At 40.3% G+C, this 23,066-nt stretch overlaps 1 protein-coding gene across 1 annotated transcript in view; it reads left to right on the forward strand.

Moving 5' to 3' along the window:
• Window positions 1-10,502, forward strand: part of LOC139722563 (uncharacterized) — a 30,978-nt gene extending 20,476 nt beyond the window's left edge. The window contains exons 14-16 of the mRNA XM_071633855.1: window positions 1,509-1,682; window positions 3,304-5,277; window positions 9,516-10,502. Of these exons, the coding sequence (XP_071489956.1) occupies window positions 1,509-1,682; window positions 3,304-5,277; window positions 9,516-10,502 (3,135 nt within the window). The remainder of the gene's footprint in view (window positions 1-1,508; window positions 1,683-3,303; window positions 5,278-9,515) is intronic.
• Window positions 10,503-23,066: the final 12,564 nt, after the last annotated feature.

Below are 23,066 nucleotides of genomic sequence, written 5' to 3' on the forward strand. Positions count from 1 at the left end.
AGGATTTTTAGTTGAAACTTGGTGTATGCATGTATTACTCAATACAGATTCTCTTCGAAGTTTCTTGCCCAAAGGTCAAAAGGTCAGAGGTCAAGTGAAAGTGCTAAATTTCACTTCTTATTTAAACTTATAAAAGGGTCAAAAGTTGGGTACAAATCCTCAAATACCTGCATTCTAGACAATGTAGCCATTCATCCAAATAAACTAGTTCTAGGAAAGTGAACACTCAATGCATTTGTGACAAACCTTTCATTTTAATATTTTGCCAGTTACATGAAACTGTCATCACACATTGTCAAGACATTGTGCTATTTAGACCTATTCGGAGAGCCATGCAATATGGCGGAGGCATACCAGTCGCCATAGCGACATTTCTAGTTATTGATTAAAAATCAGTTCATAACATTTTTCTTATTCGAAACAATGTTGTGGACAAATTTCATCGAAAACACAATGAAAAACATAAAGTTGAAAAAACAAAGAAATACATAAGAAATTTAAAAACAATAGAATACTTCAGAATTTTTTTTTGATTGCACAATTTTTTTCTCTTTCATTTGCTCAGGACACTAAAAAGAGTATTTACACAAAAAATGTGCCTGTTTTGAGCTTTATTTAGTGATTTATACCAAATTGTCTGTTTTCATGCATCATTCTGCATAAATTAGCTTGATTTAGCAAAATTGATAATATTCAAAAAAATAAACTTCATGGTACTTTAGAAGACATCATAGGCAATGCGCGTGCCAAATTTTGTGGCAATCGTGTGGTCGACGGCCGAGATATGGAGGGGGGGGGGGCCTGGGAGGCCCCCCTGCCCCAGCTTTGTCATCTACCTAAATAGCCCGGCCTAGTTAGGGTTAAATCTTACTTACAAGGCCATAAAAGTACAATATGTGGGAACAAAACAACACTTGCTTTTCAACGTCAATCTGTACATGAATGCCTGATATGTACTGTGTAGTGTGAATTGCACCAATCACAGTGTGCGTAATGAAGCTTTCTGCTTAGACTGGTCACCCCAGTCTCTTTCTTCAATACATGCAAGAGACTGCAGCAGAAAGTTAAATATGCATAGCTCATCGGATGATGTCATGCCAGGATGGATTTTACAGTTTGCTTGTGTAATGTCTCATAAAATGCTGCCTAGAAGACTGTATTTTGAAATTAATGTGTTCACATGCAGCATGACTTTATATAATGACAACCATTCTGTTGTGCATGCTGAACATTCTTCTTAGGCCTTTTTCCTGTAAAGCGTGTCCTGTACAAACTTTATCCAGTATGGATCTTTATCCTGACACCTGTAAAGAAGCAAACTTTTTTTTTGCACATTAAACTTTGCCTGGGCAAGGCATTATTACCCTTCCCCCCCCCCCAAAAAAAAAAAAAAGAAATTGGCCAATTCACTATTCAAAATCAGAATGTCACTATGTTTCCATTTTATTTTTCAATTTAATTGTTGCACATGTATTAAACTTCATTCGCACTGTGTCCCCTCTGCGTAGATTGTCCAACCCATCAAGAGGTCATGGAGGGTGGTGGAGCTGGGCAAGGCGTTGGCCTCTGTCCTGGAGGACGTTGAGCCCGAGGAGAAGCGTCTGGTGAGGGTTGTCCACAAGGCCAGGGAGAAGCTCTACCAGGAGATGGAGGCCTTCAAGAAAGACCCCAGCATCAGCCTGGTGAGTCGGATGTAACCATTTATTCACACTTCTAGCGTACAGTTTTATGTACTATCTACTTGAGAGTGAGACTGGATAAAAACGATCATGACTGCCCTGTTTGGAGTCTAAAGTGCAAGTACTTTATTCTCCGCTAGCTACAACACATAGACACTGTACAACGATTGGTTACATAATCAAAACCTTGGGTGGCATGAGGAGGGAATGTGGAATGGGGATGGAATGACCATATGTGACCCTGCACCTCAAAACAAACAAAAAGTCGCTAGACATGAATTTTTAGTAAAGACCATATTCTGAAAGAGCAGACTTTAAGCTTTAAAATGATGTATAACTCAAATCAAATGGACTCTCCTAACCTATCTAAATATTGCAAAGAAAGCACAAACTCAGCAAAAGTATGAACTGAGAAAAGAGGCTCTGAAGTACAGTGTCTATTCAAGCGCTTAATCTTTACCAAACCGTGCTGGCTGTGCGATGAATGGGACAAAAAACAGGAAGTAAACCACCAGAGTAACAACAATGAAGGAATTATCAGATTAAACTGAAATTAAGCATGCCTCATTAACACATTCTGTCCATGATTAATGCCAACTTTCAAAGCAGTAGCTTTACCTTTTCAGAAGTTATTAGAGTTGAAAGTGAAGAGTGTGTACAAGGTTTTTCAGAAATGAAAAAGGGATTCTAAAGACACACCTAATCACACTTTTTTACCAAAAATGTTCGAGTTAAACTGCTAAAAAAACACACTTTCCTGCCGGTTTTATGATACCAAATTTTAGCATAATGTAAAAGAAGACCCATTCTTTTAGAAAATATGAAAAAGTCAAGTTCGGCTAGGTTGACCCATTCCACTTATTTTCAGTCCTCACGCAAAATCAGTGTGGGCAACTTTATGTTCGTTATTAGGTGCATGGTCACATATGGAGGATGCTTATGTCGAGAGTAATGAAGCATGGTGGTGGCTGGAGAATCAGGATGACCGTGAGAAAGACAGGATAGAGTGACCAAAGCAGTGATGGTGGAATGAAAACATGTGATGGTACACTAGTCTCATAGTTCGACGATATGTACAAAATTTACAAACACAATATCCAGGATCACCTACGTTTTTTAACATGCAAACGTCATCAGAGCAGTATCAAGGGACAACACCTTCTGTGAAGACATCTTTCTCAGATATATGCTGATTTTATCAGGTTCAGAGTTACGATGTTAAAGACTTTCAAAAGTTCACAAGATAAAGATTCAATGAATTTAGAGAGTTTGTCTTATCTTTAGTAACTATAACACAGGGCTGTACACAAACGCATTTTTTCTACTGGGCCTACCTGTCTGTTGGACCAGTAGGGTACCAAGTTTTTCATGTTTTACTGGTCCACTTCTGAAAAAGTTACTTGTTCGACAGTGAGTTTTCCTGGTCCCGGACTGTCGTACCAGTGTCAGTGTGCAGCCTCGACTATACACATTGAAAATCTAATTTGGCAGAGTATAATAATGGAGAAAAAAGAAATGTCTGTTGCAGAGTTTCCCTAGGATTTGACAGCATGAAGTATTACTGTTCCCTGTCACAAGATTCAACATAGTTATGCTTGTATTTGTATACTTTCTCCACATCTAGGAGGCCATCAGGTTTTGGTACCGCACCCAGAAGTTCATGAAGGTTGACCCCACTCTTGGGGATGGCATCGACTTAGAGGAGGAGGAGGAAGAGGAGGAGGAGGATGAGGATAGTGATGAGGATAGTGATGAGGATAGTGATGAGGAGGAGGAGGAAGATGAGAGTAGCTTCAGCGAGGAATCAGAGAGTGAGCTCGACTCTGAGGAGGAAGCTCCGTGTGTAGTCGCAAAGGGTGACAAGGAGAAGGCTTGTGAACCTCCAAAAGTAGACAAAGGAGACGAGAAGAAGGTGAACCTCTACACTGGTGTGGAGATTGCAGGGAGAACGATGAGGTCATCGAAGCGGCGACGCGCCCAGGCCAGAGACGTGGTCAGGGAGCAGAAGAAGGCAAAGAGGTCGAAGATCCAGATTGTGAAGGTGGCATCACATTCTCAAGTTCCCAAGAAGAAAGGGGAAGATGAGGAGGGGGAGAACGAACCAAAAGTATCCAGTCAACAACTGCATGAAGAACTGAAGGCCTCCATTGTGGCAAGTACTGTGCGTCATCAGACTCAGAAAGGACAGATATCAGGCAAAGTCAACCCACAACCAAGCAACAGTAAGCAAGGAGTCCAGATGAACATTTCTACTCTTCCTCAACGGGACCACAGCGGCAGATTCATAAGGCTGTTGAAGCACACCACGGGGAAAGGCAAACCTGGAAGCTCCTCTCAGAGCCCTAGGCAACAAAGAAGTGCGCCCCTTGAACCCACCCTGAAAGTCCCATTCCTCCCAGGCAAACCCGGGATTTCCTCTCAGAGCCCTAGGCAACAGAGAAGTGCGCCCCTTGAACCCACCCTGAAAGTCCCATTCCTGCAGAAGAATCAGCAGCAGTTGGAGGAAACAGACAAAAAGATGAAGACAGAGACTTTCTCCTTTACCATTGATGCTAAGCTCTGGGAGTCCCTGAAGGACAGACCAGATGAACGACAGCGCCTGATCATGGAGCATGTCCAGAAGATGCGAAATAGCAGCGACTCGAAGAAGGAGCCACCCCAGAAGACTCCGAATTCAAGGCATTCTCCATGGTTCTCACGGAATACAAGTCCTACCTCTCAGGTTGGGTCAAGAACAGTGGAAAAAGCTGGTCAGGAAGTGCCCAATTCCCACAACCGTGCTTCATCTCCTGTATCAAGTACATCAAACACCCAATCACCAGAAGCCATTGCTGCACCGGTCTTGCTGCATAAACCTGTAACATCAACCATAACCCAACCTCCAGGACCTCCTATATTGACGGCAGCATTGTCAACACCCATTCAGCAGCAAGAGACCTCCTTTGACACATCAGACCATGGAGGCAATCAGATTCTGGACCAGGACATGCCTGTACTAACCCCAGCCCTTTCCTCCAATATACCTCAAGTTGTGGCACCCAATGTAGCAGGCGTGGTTCCCAATCAACCACATTCTTCAGCAACCCAGGGTCAGAAACCAGTAGCACTTCTAACCACGAATCCCAAAGTTGCAGTGTCTACCTCAGGAAACAATGTAAGTACCCCTGTAGCTCCAGAAAAGAGCTATGTTTTGTTGCCGAATGGGCTGTTGACAAGAGTCGATGGCACTTTAGTGAAAACCAGACACAGTGTTGGGACCAAGCAGGCAATATCGATTCTGGCAGACCACCCCGTGTCGATGGTGTCCACGCCACTGGCACCGTCGCCAGTCACCAGCCATCAGGTACTGTCAAGGTGCTTGTTTCTCCCTGACCAAAATGCTGGGCTACAGGTACATCTGGGTGCAACATCCCTACCAGCGGTGCAGGGGGTAGGGGGCACTGGTGTTGGCCAAACACTGCAGTCCGTCTCCACTGCCGGTGGGGCGGTGCTCACACTCGGCACCATGGTTGTACAACCCAACGCCGCCAGCCAAATTGCCAATGGTGGTGCAGAGAAGGTGCCCGTACTGCACTGTCTCAGGCAGCAAGTCACACCGGTAAATTCCAGAGTTAACCTCCTACAACCCTATCTCTTATCAGAGCAATCCGAGCATGCGCTTGAAAGGTGGCGCCCTCTTTTGCACAAATTGGGAATGAGGTTGAGAAAGGGGAAAGGTTGTCATACACATAATTTGTCTCTTTCAGAAAATTTATTTCATAAACTCATCACTTTTATTCTCTTTGACATGATCATAATGTCATGCTTCAATTGAGATTTCCAAAATATACAAAGTCTCTCTTTGAGAAGACTATCTTATATGTGATTCCATTGCTGGAATGGAACAATGTCGTCTAAAATTTGATGCACAAATTTAATGAATTTCTCTGTGTCACAGAGATAACATACAAACTTTTGTAATGTAATGGTATGCAGAAGAGGACAACTGCCTGTATCCAGTAATACCATACTAACATCCCTTAGCATTCAACCATTCACTCAGAGCACCGGCCACTCTGCTGACTTTCACCTTCAAAATTTACTCTTCCTCTCCACCAATGCTATACCATCCCTTTAACTTTGAAGACAACAATTACAAGTTGCGCTTTTTCCAACTTTGGGCATTATGATGAAAGAACATTGGGTGTATCATTGAAATGAATGACACCTGTCAATGAAAGTGGTCAAATGAACAGGCCAGCCAGCACTAATGCAGTTTTGTGTTTAGGGTTTCCATCTTGCCTTTTATGGTCCATAACCTTCAACATGGCCTCCTGTTGGATGACCTGGTAACTCCCACAGGGGCCAACCCACACAATCCATTTTCTCTTTTCATTTTCAAGACATAGTACATCGTTGCAAGCTATGTTTTGAGATTGACCAAAAAGAAAAAAAAAAGGGGGGGAAAGGTGGATTGTGTGGGACGGCCTTTGTCAGCTTTTAAACTGATTATTATAAATTTTGACCATTCTGTGAATTTAACTCTTTTCTGTGAGAGTCAATGTGAAGTTGGGATGGATTTTCACTTTAATATACCACTTAAAGAACATCTCTTTCTTCCTCCTTTCTTCAGACTCGGACTTAAATCTCCCATTTGAATAAAACAAGCAAAGAAGGCATGTACTTACATTTTTCAAGGAAAAGGTTTATAGGAAAGACGACTTACCCACTCACAAAATAATGGCATTGAATTGTTTTGGACAGTGAAACGAGTTGTGGTCCCCTCAAGTCAGGTGTATTACTTTTGAGTGCGATTCTTTTAATAAAAGATGTCAACGTTCTTTTGATAAGTTTCAGTACACGTTAATTTGTAAAGGCAATCTATAGAATTGATAAAATAAAAAATCTCTGTAACAAGAATTGAGCATCTGAATATAAGAATGACCCAAGTCCATGGAAGACCATTTCGAGTAAACTTAAAAAAACTTCATATCTTTTTTATTTGTCCAGTGATATTTTATTTAACTGTGATGGGAAGGCAACAGTGTATAAATTAGACAATTAACATTTACATTAATTGTGGAGAGGCCATTTTGTGTGATGGACTTGGGTCGTTCTTTGAATCATATGGACTTGGGTCGTTCTTTGAATCATATACATGATATTCTGCCATAGAAATGAGAGAAGGATGAGAGTGGGTGCTATGATATGAATGTCAGAATGACCCAAGTCCTTCACTTTTACATTCATATAAGAACTAATTCATTCATTTCAGGCACTTCCAGGGGTAATTAGGATTTATCATTTATACACAAGATGAGTCCATGCATAAGCTACAATTTCCCATGTCAAACTGAATTTGGCCAAAAATTGCACTTTGGTCATTCTTATATTCAGGTCTTCAATTATAAGTTATGTGCAGAAAGTAGTATATGAGGATTGCTTCTAAAACTTTTCCTCAATGAGAAACAGAAGGGTACCTCATACACATTGCATCCCTGTTTAGTATTTCAAACCCATTTCATTTCATATGCAACATTAACTAACCAGCATTGCTCTCTAGTATTAGGTGCCACCACATTTTTTTGAACTAACCAAAGTTAATTGAAGAAAAAATTTTCTCCTTGTTTCAGCTTATTAGGTGGTGCGTCATTATGTTACCCATATAAAGTCGGAAAGATGATAAAAGGAAGAAAAGAGCTCATAAAGGCAACTTTGGCAATACAACCATAACAGTTTTTTAGTTTGTCAATTTTGTTTTATCATAAAATATTGTCCTTGTAATGAAGTACGGCAAATTGTATATGAATACAAAGCTTAGCATCTGACAAATTCATTATGCCAGAAACCAAAAAATTATTTTCCCGACATTATAAATATGGCTTTCGTGATAACGCATCACAGAACAGAGTAAGTTGTAATAGAAGCAGTACAAATTTCAGTGACATCGAAGAAAACTCATAAAAGTTCTGGAATATCCTCATTCAACATAGATTTGTGAAAGTATTGATGGTTGCAATCAGTTATTATGCAAGCAAAGAGGGGCTTTGCAAAGAAAGAAACCATTGTAATTCACAAGGCCCTGTTGGTTCTTCTACATCCTTGTATAATCCAGTTTGCTGCAAAGAGAAAGGGGGGGGGGGGTCAGGGGAAAGAACAAATACATAATGTAACTCTACTACCTTTTAGAAGATGTTTTTAAGGACTTTTCTTGTGTGTTGAAAGTGTCTCCAACAAGATATTTCAAATGATGATAAGGACTAAAGCGCAGAAGTCACTTTTTTGGCAGGGGGTTGGTGAATGACATAAAAGCCTAAAAAAACTCCCTTTCAGTTTAATGTAAAGTGGTAGACAGTGGCAATGTGTGACCTTAGATATTCCTCTCACTTGCCAGTATAGGCATAAAGCGCATGAACTCGGTCACGATAAAAAGTTTTCAGTAGGCAGTACAGAAGTTTGAAATTTCAGTGTCATGTGCTATTTTCAGGTTATTACGAGCTTCACGTCCTGCTTCCACTCAAACCTACAAGGTTAGACGGCCAAAATAGCGCTCTCCTAGGTCCTGACGCAGCTGAATGACAGATATCATTTACGATGTCATGCGCATACCCTGCACCTGCGAAAGTTGCATCTAAGCTGAGCTGTCGTGTCGCGTATTTGTTATAAGCACAATGAGCCTAAGGACGCAGTACCTTTAAGGGTGGGTACTTTTTGCATCGCGCAGCTGACTGTGTCATCTAGTAAAAACTCTCTTTTCATAGGCCAGTGGCGGTTGATGTTACTTGACAAGTAACGGGCGTTACTCGCCCTTGGGTAAGTGGGCAAGTGCGTTGATACAGCAATCTGAGTAGACTCCTTGGAAGTAAGCTGGTCAGCGACTCATGCCATTCATTTATTACTGATTGATTGAGCCATACACAAGAGTAGTACAAAGGAGAATGGCTTGAGGCTTTATGACGGAGTGTACTGCTAAATTCATCTGTCTTAAATAGCAGATACGTGTTTCTGTCGAAAATCTATGTATAGCAATCTTCCATTGGGTCCCAAATAACAAGTTTCGGAGGGTTGGTGTTGAATCTTTTTATCACAAGTGTGTTCCGTGAGATTTGATTCTACATGGCCACTGTGTGCAGATTGCTCTCTTTTGAAGCAGTTTGTTTTCATTGTTTTATTTTGTTTGTTTGTTTTATTTTTTTCTTAAATAGTGGATCACAATGCTTATCCACACAAGTTGTTACCCTGTTATCATAATTACTGAGTCATTTGTAGTAGGCATCTGGATTTTGCTCTTTGCTTTATAGCAGTTCAGCTTTGTTTTCTTCATTTATCTGTTGTCTTTTACAGTGTTTTTTTTTTTTATTTGGTAATGCCTCAAAGAGTTTCCTTTTTACCTGGAGCGCTCTAAAGTTAATTAAACTGTTCAAGTTGCGTCCGTGAGAAGTCTCAATGATTATCGTTCTATGGCAAAAAACTGACAGTGTTCTTGACAGAACGCACAGTTAGTGAGTTATGGAGAATTTTACTAACCGGTAATTGCTTTTCTAATAGCATGTTGCACCAGCTTATATTCATTTCATTAATGCATGATGGTTGTAAGTGTACATGTATACACAAATGCAGCATTTATCATTTGCCAAAGCTTTGGATTTGCTACCTATAATCGCACATTGAAATCAGTTAATTTGCAGTGAGTTACATAATGTCTGTCAGAGTAACGTTTTGCTATATTTCTCAAATATTATTTTTTGTTCTGTTTTTCGTTTTTTGTTATTCTGTGCTCATGCTTTCAGATGTCATATGTTTCTTATGAATTGGAATGCATTGTCATATGTATATGGTTTTGTTATTTTTTGGCAGGTGCAAACTGTTTCATCAGTAGCAGTGACATTGCCATCATCCATGACAAATGATGTTGCATCAGCCACCAGCAGTATCTTGCCTGGTGGTGTGACTGTTGTACCGAGTAAGGCCGTTCCTCAGGTATCAGTACAGACCTCTTCATCCACTCAACAAGGTGTAGTCCTCGGTGCCAAGCGTGTAAATGACCCGTTAGGGCAAAGTGCAGTGACAGGTGGTATCGCCGGTGGTGTTACTGGCAGTACCACCAGTGGTGTTACCGGCGGTGCCACTGCTAATGCAACCTCAACCAAGATGCTGGTTCTGCCGACCAACCTCAAGGTGAACAGTAACAACAAGCAGTGGAAACTGGTGTATGTGCAGAAGCCCGGCACCGGCCGGCCAGAGCTTCACCTCCAGCAGTGTTCCACAGACGGTTCTCCTCAGGTGCTGATACCGGTCGCTGGCACCAACCAAACCACGGGTTCGGCGGCGCCAGTTGTGACAGCCCAGAAGGCAAATCCTGGTGCAAGCATGCAGCTGCAAATGGTGCCACAGAGTCCCAACAAAGTGACTGTCAAGGCTGTCCATTCTGTGGATGCGCCACAAGCACCAACTTCAACAATGCACATGGTTTCAGGAACCCCTGTGGTGAATACACATGTGAGTAGTATGGGAGCTTCAGCACCGGCAACGATCATAGTTTCCTCTCTAAAGCCGTCAACTCCGTCAAGGCCACAAGTTCAAGGAACTTCGCCCGGCAAAATGAACATGGTTCTACTCCAACAAAACTCAGTGCCTAGCCCTAATCTTGGGACAAACAGCACCACTTCCCCAACTGGAGAGCCTCCGGCTGGTGGTGATCCTCCTAATGTGGCGGTAAGCCCCCCAAATCCACTGATGATGCAGACTCTCACACCCCCTGGCCTGGTGCTCCCAGCCCCGGAACCATCCATGCATCAGATTGTGGTGAAACGATCACAGAAGGATGTCAACATTAACCTCTGACAAAATGACATGGTCGTAACCCTCTCCCTCACATTTCTCTTTGTTCCTTTCGTATACTGAGACTTCATGACATGCATCCTCCCTGAAGTACTACCAAGCTGTAGTGTGTGATGACTTGCTGTTGCTCAGACCCCAAACAGCCCATTCAGCCAGCCTTGCTAATCACAAACACACAACATGTACCTCAACCCATGTCTAGTACCAAGCCTTCATTTTATTACCTACGACTGGTGTTGATGCACTTTTTTTCCTTGTAGTTTTCAATTGACAGTCTTGGATGTGTGATATCTTTGATATCAAATGCAGCCGCTATATTCAAATAGACCGTTATCATGAACTCTAGGAGTATTCTCGTCCACTTTACGGAGATATTTTGCCAAAAGTTGTCATTTATTCTGGCTGAGAAATCGAAAGAAGCCTTTAATTACAGGCAATTAATAGCTAGAGTAGGCAAGTGTTCAGAAGCTCGAGCTGGCAGATTGTAGTCATTTAAAGTGATTTTCCAAGGACAGCTGCAAAAGCTGTTCATTCCACAAAGATATAATTATACCGCAAATATTTGAACAGGCTTCTGATATCTCACCCGAGAAGAAACATTAGTTACGTTCAGACGGGAGCCCTTAACCTCGAAGTTAGGAAACTTCGAGGTTAGAGCTTGTAGTTAGGGACCGTGAAGACGCACTCGTAGTTAGCAAACCTCGAGGTTTGCTCGATGTTTCGAGCCACGAGAAATCTTATGGTTAGCGCTCTAACCACGAGCCGCGGGGGGTCCCCACTCGTAGTTAAGCACTGTGTGGACACAAAAAACAACGAACTCGAAGTTAAGAGTGACCTCGCCGTAAACTCCAGCCCCCCACAATTTCCCTCTACTTCCGGGTCAACCTCCCAAACGTACACCACAAATACACTACACGTGAAAAACCTATGACGCACGACACAACAACATAATCTTTTCTTCCCATGCGCTTGATCTCTGAAACTGAACACGTCGAACTCGCTATATTCTATATTCTTCGCCGACGCTAAAAAAAAATGTTTTCAACGAATATCTTCATAAAGGCATAAAGTCATCAGTGCAGTGCTATCTCTGCATATCATGACAGAGAAAAAGAGTACCTGTAAGCGAGTCCGACAGGGTTGGACTTAACCCTAAAAAGACTGGGGGGGGGCCTAAAAGGCCCCCCCTCGACATTTCGCGCGATTACTCTGCAACGCCCAATGCTCTCACCGCGATGCTCAATGACTTTTTTCTTTCGAGTTTCCCGCACATTTTGACACCAAATTTGTGACGCTCGGGGGTACGGTTCTGAAGTTACATAACTTTTTGTACATGCACGCGAGACCGAAAATGGCTCAAAAATGTGATTTTGCGTACAAAGTCAATGCAAATTGAGTTTTTTCACATGGTTCATATAAATATGCTTATTTTTACTCTCAATGGCTAAAATTAATTTGTTTTAGGAGTATTATGCTTCAAAAAGGGTCTGCCACAAATTTTGTTTAAAAAAACAAGAAAAACAAAAGGTCGAAAAAACAAAGAAATACATAAGAAATTCATAAAACAATAAAATAAATAAGAAATTAATTTTGATACCAAATTTTTTTTCAAGTGCATTTGCTAAGAATGCCACAAAGAATAATTAGACCAAAAATGAGCACTTTTTGAGCTTTATTTACTGATTTAGATCAAAGAGTCTGATTTCTTGCATAAATTAGAATAATTAATCAAAATAAAATAAAAGAAGACTATTTTGTAAAATTTCAATATACGATCTTGTAGATTACATCGCACACTACCATTGTGCAAATTTCCGCGGCGATCGCGCGATCCACGGCCGAGATCTTAAGGGGGGGCCCTTTAGGCCCCCCCCCCCCAGTCTTTCGAGCTACCAAAATAGCCCAGTCTTTTTAGGGTTAAGAATAAATAGACGCCTTGTTAACAGTGTGGGCTTAAACTTCCGGTTTTGTGGTTTTAACATCGAGTGGGACCCATTCGTAGTTACGGGGGGCAGAAGCTTAACCTCGAGGTTTCGTAACCTCGAGGTTAAGATTCGTCGTGTGGACACACGTCGTAGTTAGGGGGCAAGAGCTAAACCTCGAGGTTTCCTAACCTCGAGGTTAGGGTCTGCCGTCTGAACGTAACTATTGTCGTCATAGACCTCTTGGGAATCCGTCTTGCATCGAGGTCTTCATTTTCTCCCATGAAGGAGAAGAGAGGAATGCAGTCATAATATAGTGTTTGGGAAAATTATACTTTTACCTATTTAGCTTGGCAGAGAAAGACAGTTTTAAGGACATGGTCATCATCCTATATTCACCTGGTTGTTATATAAGTACAGTCGGACCTCGATTATCCTGGCATCAATTATCTGGAATCTCTGTTATCCAAAACATCGACTAACTGGTATTTTTTTAATGTTCAGTGACAAATCTCACTAAAAAACACCCCCCCCCCAAAAAAAAAAAAAAAAGAAGAAGAAAAGAAACCAAAACAAAACAAAACAAAGCAAAAACAAAAACAACGTTTTTAACCATTATCATGGCGAATACCCAATGGGGCATATTCCAATCGTCCCAGCAGACTGTAATTTTTAAGTCAGTTCGTGAGACGATGTCAAAGGCTGGTGCTGTACTTATCACTAGCACTTAGTGCACAGTAGTGGTTGCAGTACAATGTAGCCGCAGCATTCGACAAGTCGTGACATCAATCAGAGCAGACCCTGTGTGGCCAGATAATCGAGGTCCTACTGTACTCAAAAGATGCCATGCTGTGAGTTTTAGCATGGTAAGCCATGCCAGGAGTTGATTCATAGCAATCACATGATAGGTCCTTCATCTTTTGCCCCTATATGGCTGCCCTTATTACCAAGCAATTTCTGTGTTGAGTTAAGTTCGCCTATTAGGGTTTTCTGTTGCAATGTAACATACTGTCCTCTCAAAGGCCGTGATAATGACACACCGTTTGGTCAACGACACATTTTCAGTAATGCAAAAATGTGCTTTCACATTTCAGGGTTTTCTATGCATGTACATGTGTGTGTGTGTGTGTGTGTGTGTGTGTATGTGTGTGTGTGTGTCTTGTCTCTCTGTCTGTCTGTCTGTCTGTCTGTATTTATGTGTTCAGAATCAGGTTAACATTAATTGCAAGATCAAGGAGAGTAGACTGATGCCAGCTGTATTCTACAAAGAATAATAGTGGCATTGACTTTCATGATGGTAAATGTCTGTGAGGTATAAGCAAAGAACTTCAGTGAGGAAGCCTACAACATATAGAAATTGTGTATGGCTTGGTTAGCATTGATTAAATGACATGCAGATCATGATAAGAGGGGAAAAATATGTTTGGGTGGTAGAAGGCTTAACGGTGCACCACATATTCTTTCTTGGGTATGCTATGTGGCCCTGAAAAAGGCCTTACCACTCCTGATCTATCTGCAGGCATGAAACAAATGAGCAATTCCAAAACCAGTCATTTTTCGCGAATTGGAGCCGACGGCCTTTCTTGCGGCCTGACATTTTCGCGAACTGCCACTTGCATTCAATGCATATAGTGCAGACAAGAACGTTCGCGCGCATTTCAATTTCGCGAATTTTGGCACTCGCGAAATTTGCGAGATTAAAATGTACGCAAACATTTCTCGTTTTACCCTAATCTGTATGTATCATAATACCGGCTACTTGATTCTTTTCATTCATAGCATTTTAAGTCTCAGATTATGTATATCTTGCTGTGGTGTATTTCAATAATGTGAATGATGAGGAATGGTCTACTGTATACGCTATATATTTCGCGGGGGTTTTATTTTCGCGAATTTCGCGAGTCGGGAGCTATTCGCGAAATTAACAACACGTGAAAATATTACCTTCCAAAATGAATCCCTTGCCTTGATGATACGAACATTTCAGTACTAGAATACCATGTCACGGCTTACCGAACAGACCATACTGGCTTTAAGCTTGTTTACGCACGTCCACGTCTACTTACGAATACTGTAGAGAGCCAATCCATTATCGCAAGGGGACCACTCGTCAGAAATCTAGCGCGATGGACTTAACCACTTCAAAAATGTTGAATTCTAACTTACTAGTTCGCAGAGTTTGGCAAGTCTTTTTCATGCAGTGTATAACTAGTATCATTCTTATATGCTAGTAAGTTGAAAATTCACACTTTCTTTGCCACTTCATACTTTCTCTGGTCCCCCAATCGCGAATTTAACCACTCGCGAAAATGTGTGACATCGGCAATTCGCGAAAATTTATGTACGCGAAAATTATAGCGTATACAGTATTTTCTCCATAGGAATGTCATATAGAAATGTCATAATGATGGCCTGATGTCTTCAGGTTTCAACTGTAATAGCATTTTGTGTGGTTATTCTCTCTCATGCAAGTTTTTCCTTCCCTACAAAATTTCAGGTGTTGAGTGTCACCCATTGAATAAAAGGATAAAATCCCTCCTCTACCAGTACTATTAAGTGTCTGTAAGTTTTCTATTAATTTTAAAGGGGAAGGCTAGTAACTGATCAGTGGGAAACAGTGCGAATGCCGAGGGATGATTGTTCCAATCCTTGTGGGATTCATTTAAGAGTACATTATATATCTATTCTTGTGTGGAAATTATTTACTTCAGAACTGTCTAATATTCAAGTAATATGCAGCTTAATGCCCCATCACTGACCAGGCACGCTAACCTGGATAGCATTAAGTTGCACATTTCTTTAATTGTATGAGACCATTTTGAAGAAAATAATTTTCACACAACAATAGATATATAACCTACTCTTGAATGAATCCCATAAGGATTGGAACAATCATCTCCGAGCATTTCCACCAATTCCCACAGATCAGTTACTAGCCTTCCCCTTTAAGTAAAATGCAAAAATAAACTGTAAAAGCTGTTATTATTATGGCATACAGATATTTTCGCGAATGAGGAGGTCACAAACATAATTATTCATGAGACGTTTTCACGAGTTGATTCTGAGGCTATGGTAGGTACGCTAATGCCTGTTCAGATATAATGCATTCAATATCAGGTGTGATTTCTTTTTTCCATATTGCAAATTTGCAGCTGAGAAGTGATGCCTGCGTATTAATTTCTCATGAAAATAGCAGCTTTTACATTACTTCAGACACTTTTGAGAACCTACAGTGTATGTAAGACACTCATGTGGGACAACAGAGGAAAGAATGAGCCTAGAGAGGTTTTCTTATGGATAGCAATTCTAGATCACATTCATCCTGTTTGTTCCGAGTATTCTGAACAGTATGTCAGTGTGTACAGAAGGTAAATTAATGGTTTTCAGTGCCAGCCTGCATTTAAAGTACAATGTACACAAAAGGTTTAAGACCCTGCAAGTTATTAGACAGGCGAGTTCCAAAATCTGATGTTACACGTCCAGGCTCAGAGAAGTCAAAGAAAGAGTTAGTGCAAGGGGCCTTGCTGTGGGAGAGTTTTAACTTGAGGCTGCTCGTCACACAGAAAACATATCTGTGAGGAGGTTGTTTTTTTTTTTTTTTTTTTTTTAAATGTATACTGCTGGCGGGGTGACAAGACCTTGTATCTGCAATTTTGGTGAAGATGACTTTTTTCAATTAATGGTCAAATAATGGGTTAAGTGATGTCCTGACCAAATCTGTCCTACTCCAAAAATGAAGCCATCACGGCACGTCAAAGGAAAGGCTATCCCATTTGCCACAGTGCTTTGGCCGCCATGTTTTTTGGCTCTCCTGAACATTTGACATTTTGTAGATACGAGGTCTTGTCGCCCCAGCGAGGAATGGAGGTGATATTGACAGTAATTCACTTGATATTGCACACAAAATATACAGTCAATGAGCTAAGTTGACCTCGCCTTAGTTGACCCCGCCTACATTGAAAATTTGGTTGTAGGGAAATTCTACCCATATGAACATGTTAATTTTGTATGTTGAAATTCACGTAAGTGGAGGGATATTTTCTAGGCCCTTTGGAGTTGACTTGATGAGGTTTACTGTATCACTTATCACTGCGTGTATGTAAATTTTGTTCTTATAGAACTTTTGTTAATGAAGGCTGGGCAGAATTCAATGCAAGGGAATGGTGGCGGAAGGAATCTTCTTCTTCTTCTTCCTCTTAAGTTCTGATTAAGTCTGCCTCCTTCAATAGGCTGAAGATTCTTGCAGACTGTGCTGTTTACATTATAATATTTTATTTACAGATATTTACAAGCACATAACAAATTTGAAGGAAATAACTAGCCACTGTGATCAACCATTAGTCGGTTACACAATGATCCCACAGACGGCGCTGAAACAATTTCTGACGACAGGGAATTCCAGTTCCTTACAGTTCTTGGAAAGAACGAATGGCGATGCGATTCAGTTCTCGAGTATGGCTTGATTCCAGAAAGCCCTTTAGTTCTTTCTGTGCCATGGACTTTGGACAGTGTGTACAATGCCATGGGGTTTTCGGTGCCAATCAGCACTCAAGTGCACAAAGGGTTAACTGCTCTGGGTCCATACAGTACGAGGTATGTATTATTGTACCATCAAATGTGTGTATCCTGTATATGTTACAGAGAGAGCTCTCTCCTAGCCATGTTATGTTTCTTACATAAGGGCTGCAAAAATAATATGGTACCTCTAACTTTATTACATGTACATTGTCCTAGGAAAAAGCAATATTGAGATATCTCGGAAGTACATGTAATTCACCATTGTGCTATGTCATGATGTGTTTCTGCACACTTGAGATGTTTGTACCATCAATGCTGTATTGAATGAAAGTTCCACGGTTAATCAAATTTTCATCAACCACGAGATAATTATGATGGAAAATAATAAGAAGCAGAGAAATTTGCTACTGTTACAAACTGTGGAACGGGTGAAATGTTGATGCAGATTACCCACAGGTGGGTAAATAGCTTCAATTCAGCAGTATAAATTGCCTTTCTGTACAATTTTTGGTCAGTGTGGAGAAATTGCATCTCTCTTAATGGCTGTATTAATGCATTATATTTCCTATATAAATTAAGGGGTTTTATGTTCTTGTGCAAAAGTGCCATATTGTGTAAGAAAACAAGCAAACAAACAAAAATGAAATTCAGAGATCCTTCACCATACAAACATGAAATCTAGTAGGCTTGCTTTCTATTTTTTTTTTCAATGGTACATGTGAAGAGTTTGTTTGCAAAAACCGATAAGTCCATATTTGCCAAATGGAGATATTTGCGATTAAAGGTCAAGAAAAATAGAGAGAATAATAAGAACATCTATTTGCTTCTTTTGACCATAACTTCAAAAATGTACCTTTATATGTAGTGACCAATATATCATTTTAAAGGTATTATTTTGTAATTTATGACAGGAACCGTACTTCAAATCTTCAAAAATGGACTTATTGGTTTTTGCAAACAAACTCTTCATGTATTTTTGTGTGTTCCTGCACGATCACCTTGTTCATGAACTTTATGATGTGAATTCTGTAAGATTTTGTGCTTTGCTTTTTTTTAGGCAGCCCAAAGCAGCCTTCAACCATTCATGAATTTGAGGGAAAGAGAGCCTCCAATCTTGATGTATTACAATTTTATGCAAGTTTGAAGCCAACAATCTGCTCTCTGAGAATTTAACTCTTTATGTGCCATGGTGGAAACCCCCTGTGTGCCACATTATTCTGAGACACCAATGTAGTCATGCTTTGAAAAATCATTCTGTTTTTCAAATTGATGTAACTTCTAATTTATAGATTTCTGTTAAGCTGGACATGAAGTGAGCAAAGTTGTAAGGAAAATGCCAAGCTTTGCTTTAATTAAAATTGTATGGCAAATCGATTATGGTTTTTCTTTCAAATGACCAGTGGCTAAATTACAGTAAAGGCATGACTTATGCACACAAAACTGTGACAGAAACTTAGAATTGACATGCAAATCAATTAAAGTGAAAACTAAGTTTCGGTAAGTGCTTGAGAACCCGTCTAGCACCATTTCATTTTTTCTTGCAATATATCGAAAGAGTCCACTAAGAAACTTACCTGGCTGACGCGGTTTGCCGGAATGATGAGTCGGTTTGGAGTATTTTGAGAAAAATAATAATAGTAGGAAAACCGACTTTTATTCCAGAAGGCTCCAGACTAACTCGGTCTCGGGAAAAATTCGACCCTACTTCAGACAATTCACACGCAGTTCGTGATCGCCACATTCTACTGGACACTGCATAATACCAAATGAGGCCTAACTGAATGGACAGGAAAGTGCGTGCTAACGTAATCCTGTACAAACAAAACAAAAATGACAGCGCGCGGTCCTCAGTTGCTGAGACGCGCGGTCTTTGTTGTCTATCAAGCGCCTTTGATTGTTTTAGAGGTGCTTGATAGGCGCACACTGATTTTGCATACGCGCAAAAGAGGTTTTTGATGCGCGCGTTGTAACAACTCGGACCATTACTGCAAGTAGCCAGAACACGAAGCGCTAGTTTATACAGGCCGCTCCCATAGGACAACACTGTACAATCAGAGGGACAACCATTACAACAGTCATCCCGCCGTCAAAGCGAAGCCGAGTTATCCCCGAGTCCGAGTTTAGCCTGACCCCGTTCGGGTAAGTACTGAGACTGAACCTTTTTGGTTAATATTTCGCATTTTCGTCGTTACCCATCGAATATCTTGTCATAACATCGTTATCCTGCACATTTCCTAAGCATACGTTCACATTTGGGAGCGAAATTTGACAACTTTTGCAGGCGTACCAGAACTTTGTTTGGGCTTTAAGGAACACCGCTTGATAGTCATTCACCACAAAATATGCAGGCTATAAGTGAGACGCTCGGAAGCGCGAGAAAAGCTTTCATTGTCCTGTGGCATTTGGCGATTTATCGATTTGGGCGGGTTAGTGGATTTGAGCAGAATATGCGAAGTTGGCACGCCATCGACTGAGTCACACGTGCGAACGTGGCACATAAAGAGTTAATATGGTTTCTTTTGTGGGTTTGTGATGCAAGGTCGTATATACACATACTGTCACCAGCATGGCCAAGTTTTGTTGTTGTTGGACTTTCTGTGTACAATGTCTTCTCTTTTTATCTATAATGTAAAAAAAAAAACCCTGATGATTGCACTCCCATTCGAGTCGAGACCAAGGCCGATGGCACATGTATGAATAATGTCCTTGATATTAATGTGTGTGTTGTAGGAGTGAATTGTAAAAGTGTAAATATTCATTGAATTGTAATTTCCAAGGACAGTGTGGATGTCTCTCGATCGTCATCTGGCAACTGATGTTGGTAAACAGTGTGCCAAGCACTGAACGCTGTATATTTTCGACTTTGTTATAAAATTAAAACCAAGAGGTATTCAGGACGAAAATTAGCTGTGTTTTTGTCTTTCTTGACATGAGTGTATTGTGGCAAACATGCCAATGCAACAAATCATTCACAGCCATTGGTGTGTAGTTATGATTCAGAACTTACAATTGCAACACAAACGGCAAAAGGTCAGGTTGCTAATGTAGTACACTAAAAAAATATGTTTGTGGCTCCTGAAATAACCAGTGTCCTGTTGCCTATAATAGGCCTACACTTTAAAGGACAAGTCCATCTTCAGATACATGTGAGTGAATGCAGCAATAAGATTAGAACACATCCGTGAAAGTTTGGGGAAAATCAGACAATCCGTTCAAAAGTTATGAATCTTTTTAGTATCTGCACAGTCACTGCTGGATGAGAAGACTATATGTGTATGATGTCACATGCGTGCAACGATATGAGGAAAATATAAAGAGAATTTCACAAAATTTTACTTTTTGAAAAGAGTGCGCATTTCGACTCATCACTGACGTATGTTAACCCTAAAAAGACTGGGCTATTTTGGTAGCTCGAAAGACTGGGGGGGGGGGGGGGGGCCTAAAGGGCCCCCCCTTAAGATCTCGGCCGTGGATCGCGCGATCGCCGCGGAAATTTGCACAATGGTAGTCTTCATTCATTTTATTTTGATTAATTATGCTAATTTATGCGAGAAATCAGACTTTCTTATCTAAATCAGTAAATAAAGCTCCAAAAGTGCTCATTTTTGGTCTAGATATTCTTTGTAGCATTCTTAGCAAATGTACTTGAAAAAAAATTCGGTATCAAAATTAATTTCTTATTTGTTTTATTGTTTTATGAATTTCTTATGTATTTCTTTGTTTTTTCGACCTTTTGTTTTTGTTGTTTTTTCCAGCAAAATTTGTGGCAGACCCTTTTTGAAGCATAGTACTACTAAAACAAATTGATTTTAGCCATTGAGAGTAAAAATACGCATATTTATATGAACCATGTGATAAAACTCAATTTGTATTGACTTTGTACACAAAATCACATTTTTGAGCCATTTTCGGTCTCATGTGCATGTACAAAAAGTTATGTAACTTCAGAACCGTACCCCCGGGCGTCACAAATTTGGTGTCAAAATGTGCGGGAAACTCGAAAGAAAAAAGTCATAGAGCATCGCGGCGAGAGCATTGCGTGCTGCTGAGTAATCGCGCGAAATGTCGAGGGGGGGGGGGCCTTTTAGGCCCCCCCTCCCCCAGTCTTTTTAGGGTTAAGGGTAATATATTCCTCCTTGCCTTCTGAAAGAGGGAAGTCATATGTTCTTTTATTATGCGAGAAAAGTGAAAATACAATTGTATCTTGAATTTTATTTTATTTTTTTTATATCGTTGTACACATGTGACATCACAAGCTGTAGTAGTCTTCTCATCCAGCAGTGACTAAGTAGAAACTTCAAAAATTCATAACTTTTAAACAGATTGTCTGATTTTCCTCAAGCTCTTACTGTTGTGTTCTATTGATATTGCTGCATTCATTCAATTCACATGTCTATGAAGGTGAACTTGTCCTTCAAAGTGATGGTAGTTTTGGTTTGCATGGAGTCACAGTTGTGGAGTCAACATTTTATTGAAATATGAAAGACCATGTAAGTTTTAGGGGAATTCAGTTTATTTGATGAAAATTGGTCTTGAAATGGCCGAGATATCCACCCTAAGCAATCCTAATAATGCGACAGGTCACAACTTTGATTAAAGTTGATTTGTTTTTGCCTTGTTTTTTTGGATATCTAGGTCATTCTATAATGGATTTTCATCAATTAAGTTTCAATTCTCGGTAGAATTTAATGCTCTTTAACCTTTCATAGAGTGGTTTCTAGATACATGTACAAAATTTATCTCGCAAAATGTTAAAAGCTGAATTCCTCTCCTCAACCAATACACTGTACTAACTATGCTGGCATATTTGCCATGACGCACAAGAATCAGACTACTCGCATTCTGTTTATCATGGTGAGTCTGTATTTTTAGATGTGCAGAGAAGAGTTGAATATGTTGATAGCAAACTGGTCTGCTGTAGTTACCATGACAACAGCCACACATCAGCCAATCAGCACTTTGTATGAACAGTCACTGCTTTGATCCACACACAAGCACACACACATACAGGTACTGTACACACACCTGTACAAAGGGATTGGGGAAACAATAGGAATGCATTTACAGTACAACTATGTACTTGAAATACAGTGCACTCCCGTTAATAACGGACATGGTCATAACAAAAGCGGGAACAACGAAGTAAAAATTCAGGCCGTGACATCGACTCTTCACATTTCTATTGTTAATTTGTTTGGTTATAACAAAATTTTGATATAACAAAAGAAAATTGCCGGTCCTGAGGACTTCGTTATTATGGGAGTCCACAGTACAATGTAGGAACTTCACATAGGGATTTTTCCATGTTTCTGTTAACCCGTTTCTTACGGGAACCTGTACCAGGTCTGTGCGTTTATGCAGAATATTTGAACTTGGCAAGCCGTTGACCAAGTCGGGCATGCAAACATGGTACTTTAAAAGAGTTCATAGGCAAGATTGACTGTACATGCAATTGTATTTGATATTGTTACCTTTGTACATCTTGTAGATTTCAGAATATTCTGATTTTAATGTCATGATTTTAAGAATGTTTCACTATTATCTGTCCTGTGCTGTTCCAAACTGTTGTACATTGTACTCTACTTTCCAATGTCAGTGTAAAAAGAGAAGATTATAGCTTTTTGTGTCCCCCTCCTCTCTCCCCAGTCACATAAACACACAAACTAACGTATGTGTAGAAACAAACACTCACTCACAAAACCAAAAAAGATTTGGCAGAGCACACCCGTACACCCACTGAGCATTGAACTCCTTTTCCTTCATCCCATCTCACTTTTTTATTATACAGAAATTATATTTTTTGTTGAAGTCCCATCAATATTTGTAAACATTCACTACATTGTGCATTTGACTGTTTGTAAACATTATGTGATCAAAATGCAGTTTAAGCGTGACGAATGTACAGTTATAATTAGTAATATCGTGTGGTCAGAAAATGAGAATGTGTTTGTGTGTGTGTGTTAGAGTCACTTATTGGATGTGATGAAGAGATGATTGTGTGTATGTGTTTGTGAGTGTACCTGTGTTTGCTCGTGCATGTAAGTGTGTGTATGTTTGTGAGAGAGAGGGAGGGGGAAGATGTGAATAGAATGTGAGGAAAGGAAGTAACTGCATGGGTCCCTTTTAT

The sequence above is a fragment of the Diadema antillarum genome, unplaced genomic scaffold, assembly GCF_040938485.1.
Source record: "Diadema antillarum isolate AM-2024a unplaced genomic scaffold, OU_Dant_1.0 scf00000014, whole genome shotgun sequence".
Classification (NCBI taxonomy): domain Eukaryota; kingdom Metazoa; phylum Echinodermata; class Echinoidea; order Diadematoida; family Diadematidae; genus Diadema; species Diadema antillarum.